At 39.0% G+C, this 4,610-nt stretch overlaps 1 protein-coding gene across 1 annotated transcript; it reads left to right on the top strand.

Moving 5' to 3' along the window:
- On the top strand, positions 1-744 carry LOC131772446 (uncharacterized). Its single transcript, XM_059088334.2, has one exon. The coding sequence runs from the start codon at positions 1-3 to the stop codon at positions 742-744; it is 744 nt and encodes a 247-aa protein (XP_058944317.2).
- The last annotated feature ends 3,866 nt before the right edge of the window (positions 745-4,610 follow it).

Below are 4,610 nucleotides of genomic sequence, written 5' to 3' on the forward strand. Positions count from 1 at the left end.
ATGATTAATGACCTGAGTGTGGCGAATACGAACATCTGGAAGTATGTAGATGATACTACCCTCGCTGAGTGTGCGGAAAAGAACGGAACCAGCTTGATGCAGTCGCGCGTTGATGAATTTGTTACAAAGTCTCGTGCTGATGGTTTTCAGTTGAAGGAATCGAAGTGCAAGGAACTTAGAATATCATTCACAAAGTCAGAGAATACTTTAGAGCCTGTTACTATAAACAATACGAACATTGAGGTTGTCCCATCTGCTAAATTACTAAGTGTTATGATATCGAGTGATTTGAAGTGGAATGTGCACGTAGAAATGATACGTAAGAAAGTCGCAGAGCGTCTCTACTTTCTTAGGCAATTAAAGCGCGCGAAAGTGCCAGCTAATGACCTTCTAAGTTTCTACACTACTTACATGCGCCCAGTTGCAGAGTATGCATGTCCAGTCTTTTATACCGCTCTACCGCAATATCTCTCCGATCAGTTAGAACGTCTGCAGAAGCGAGCACTACGCATAATAAGCACTAATGATTTATCATATAGACAGACTTTAGAAGTTTTTAACATACCTACCTTGTATGACAGGAGAGAGGCGACTGTTAACTCAATGTTTCAAGAGATAAGTAATAACAACAATCACAAGCTTTATTCACTACTTCCGCCACCTTACTTTGACACGTTGCGCACACGGAAAAATCGCAAGTTCCAAGTCCCGCGTTTTATAACTCCTAAACGTGATTACTTTTGATCGATTAGGATTTATTGTATGCTTTAGGATACTCTAAATAAGGGAATGATCACTTAGGCAAGGAGAATTATTCCCAGTGCATTGAAATAACTCCGGTCTGTTGCTAAGTAACACATCGATGAGAGTATTTGTTGTTTCTGTTCTACTCTTTTCTGTTCTTGTCGGCTTTGAAATTAGGCATTCAAAACACTGTTCGACTGCGTGGTCGAGTAGCAATTTGCCCTCAGGTTTATCAGGACGCATCCTGTCTAAGTTCAGATCACCCATGGCCACCACAAAGTTACTTTGTAAACTTGCCCAATTGCAAATTTCGCTCAGCTCAATTTCAAGCAGTAGTTGATATTCACCGCACATTGGTCTCAGGGGACGGTAAATGCCAATAATTACTATATTGCCTGCATCTGTCTTGATCTCAAAAGCAAGAAGCTGCTATGTTTTGTAATTCTTGGCGGGTTTAAGTCGTGTCTTAATCAACGATGTAGATATTAGTGCCATAATACCACCGCCTCCCTTTTTTCTGTCATTAAGATAGAGAGATCCTGCCTTTGTCGACGCCATTAACTAGGAGATGTTGAAACTATTTAAGATCTTTACTTAATCATTAACGGACACTTAACTGGCATATGGCCAAAAACTAAATCGACAAATAGACAAAATTTTAACTGACAAACTGACATTTGCACCCCCCATCCAGACCTTCATAGTTGTATCAATTGGCTTTTATCTCCAAATTCATCTATCCATATGACAATGCATACCCATGAACGATCACCCACCCCAAGCTCAAGATGTGAACCTTTAGCGATCTGGGTACGGTGGAATTCGTATAACATCTAACCCGAGGGCTCTCAACAAACCTTTGGTAGGAATTGGCGGCCTTTAACTCCTTTCCTTTCTGCACAAACCTCGAACCATTTACATTCTCATTCCTTTGCATTCGAGCCTCGAATAAGGTACACGAACGTGAATAGCCAGCATTGTCCGGATGTATGTTAAATTTCGTGGTGATCGAGGCATTTACAGCAAAATAACAGCGTTTTACTGTCAGAAGATTTGTTCGGATAGGATTACCCACTGACCTACCTTAGAAAAAACTGATATAAAGAAGGTCAAGTAATTTCATGAGATTCTAATGCGAGATCAATCAAGGTTTTTGTTAAAAACTAGGTCAAAATGTTGGGCTAAGAGGGCTTCGAGCATCATTCCCATACAAATGCTACGGCAGATCCTCCAACTTTGCGAAATAACTTAATATTTACAATAATTTTATTGAAGATTAAATGGTAGGTAAAGCAGCAGATTTAAGAACGAGCTAAGCATCCCTAAATCCGCCTAGAAAACTCTCAAGATGTAATCGGCAACCATGGAAGTAAGGTAATTTTGCTTTAATACAAAACTAAAATCTTTAGGTCACAATTGCGACCTTTTTATCCCCAATCTTGGACTATAGTGCGACATTAAAATTGTTTGCATATCTTTGGAAGCTCATCGCGCTAGCCTGGGTTACCTGTGATTCAACAGAATAACATTCACTTATTTATTAATTGGCTTCCTCCACGTAATAACTGCAGCAGAATTCTCCCAAAAAAAGCGTTAGAGAAATATTGGGTAAGGATGGCAATTATTTTTTCTTCATGTTGTCATAAATTTTGTCTGTTAAAGCTATAGAAGGTTGGATAGGATTATTTGTATAGATCAAGGTAAATACAAAGTTTGTAATATTGCAAACTTATTAAAATATTAATTTGGTGTTAAGTTAAATTACTGTTCTTAGATGCCCACCATCGTAAAATGTAAATTAAAATTATCCGTAACAAAATACGTTAAGCGTATTGAAACTCATAGCAAGCAATGTTGTTGTTATGCAGCATTAAGCAGAAATTTCTGCATCCTTGAGGTTAACCTCATTGTTAGTTTTCACATGAAATTTCTTCCAGTGAGCCTGTTGAAGGCAGTCGGTTTTCCACCAATTTCCACCTGTGAAAGCCCAGGACAGACTTGGTCGACTACACCTCATAAAACAACAGCTTTTTCTTTATTTGTTACTATTGTTATCATTATCATCATCATCATCATAGTCATCATCATTTTCATCATCATCATCATCATCATCATCACTATTATTATCATCATTACTATTATCAAGAAGAAGATCTTAAATTTAAAAAGTGATCATTGTCTGTTCGACATGTAACGAAAGCCATCCAGTAACAAGCTTACTTGTATTTCTCAAATACCAGCTGTTTTATTTCTTTAATTTTTCTTCATCACAGTGCTTCAGTGTACTTCAATATTTATCGCGATTGCCATGTTAGAAATGCAATCGAATATTTTCCTATTGTGCTGAAATATATATAATAAATTAAATTTAGCTGAATACCTTTGATTTCAAGTGTTCATTGGAAATTTCAAAATGCGTTTGCCGTTTTCAGGTTAATTAAGGCCCGTGTCACCCTGTCTTTAACCCATATTTTCACAAAATTGAGAATAACTTAGCTATTTTGCGAGGGATTTTTCTCATACTTAACAGAAATGTGTATCACTACCATCTCTCTCGGACTGAATTGTGACAGCGTAATATGATACTCTCAACAGCCAAAAACAGTTAATTTAGGCGCCAAATTCGGGTGCCTACAAAACGAAGACCGAAGACCGAAAAACGAAGACCCTAATTTTTTTGCGCGAATAAGGCATGGACAGTTAAAAAACTAACCCAAAGCGTTCCTCAGCACAAACCGATGTGAAATTAACAGGGGTCTTCGTTTTGTAGAAAAGCCCCCCTAAATCTACAAAACGAAGACCCTTGCTAAAACGCTTTGCCAGACCCCTGGGAAGGAAGAATCTATTATACGTTGCCGATTTCAACCGCGTGCGACAAAAGGGGTGCATCAGTTGTCTAGACAGATGCGGTTTTAAATCGCAAAGGAGGCCAGCCAATTGACGCGAGATCAAGGGGGTCTTCGTTTTGCAGAAAAGACCCCCTAAATCTACAAAACGAAGACCCTCACTTAAACGCTTTGTCAGACGCCAATAGACGCGAAATCAAGGGGGTCTTCGTTTTGTAGAAAAGACCCCCTAAATCTACAAAACGAAGACCCTCACTTAAACGCTTTGTCAGACGCCAATAGACGCGAAATCAAGGGGGTCTTCGTTTTGTAGAAAAGACCCCCTAAATCTACAAAACGAAGACCCTCATTTAAACGCTTTGTCAGACGCCAATAGACGCGAAATCAAGGGGGTCTTCGTTTTGTAGAAAAGACCCCCTAAATCTACAAAACGAAGACCTTCACTTAAACGCTTTGTCAGACGCCAATAGACGCGAAATCAAGGGGGTCTTCGTTTTGCAGAAAAGACCCCCTGAATCTACAAAACGAAGACCTTCACTTAAACGCTTTGTCAGACGCCAATAGACGCGAAATCAAGGGGGTCTTCGTTTTGCAGAAAAGACCCCCTGAATCTACAAAACGAAGACCTTCACTTAAACGCTTTGTCAGACGCCAATAGACGGGAAATCAAGGGGGTCTTCGTTTTGTAGAAAAGACCCCCTGAATCTACAAAACGAAGACCTTACTAAAACGCTTTGTCAGACGCCAATTGACGCGAAATCAAGGGGTCTTCGTTTTGTAGAAAAGACCCCCTGAATCTACAAAACGAAGGCCCTCGCTAAAGCGCTTTGTCAGACACCAATTGACGCGAAATCATTTGGTCTTCGTTTCATTTGTATAAAGGACCGTGTGAATCAAATATTGTTTATTTGTGGCTATTCAATTCTGGAATTATAGAAACTACACACATGGAAAATGTCTTCAATCCCTGATAGAATTAACAAACTGTTATATCTTGATTTCTATTTAAAGAACATTAAC

This window comes from Pocillopora verrucosa, chromosome 1 (assembly GCF_036669915.1).
Source record: "Pocillopora verrucosa isolate sample1 chromosome 1, ASM3666991v2, whole genome shotgun sequence".
Lineage (NCBI taxonomy): Eukaryota > Metazoa > Cnidaria > Anthozoa > Scleractinia > Pocilloporidae > Pocillopora > Pocillopora verrucosa.

What these genes read in the sequence shown, in the direction of transcription:
- LOC131772446 (XM_059088334.2), top strand. Translation starts at nt 1, where the DNA reads ATGATTAATGACCTGAGTGTGGCGAATACGAACATCTGGAAGTATGTA.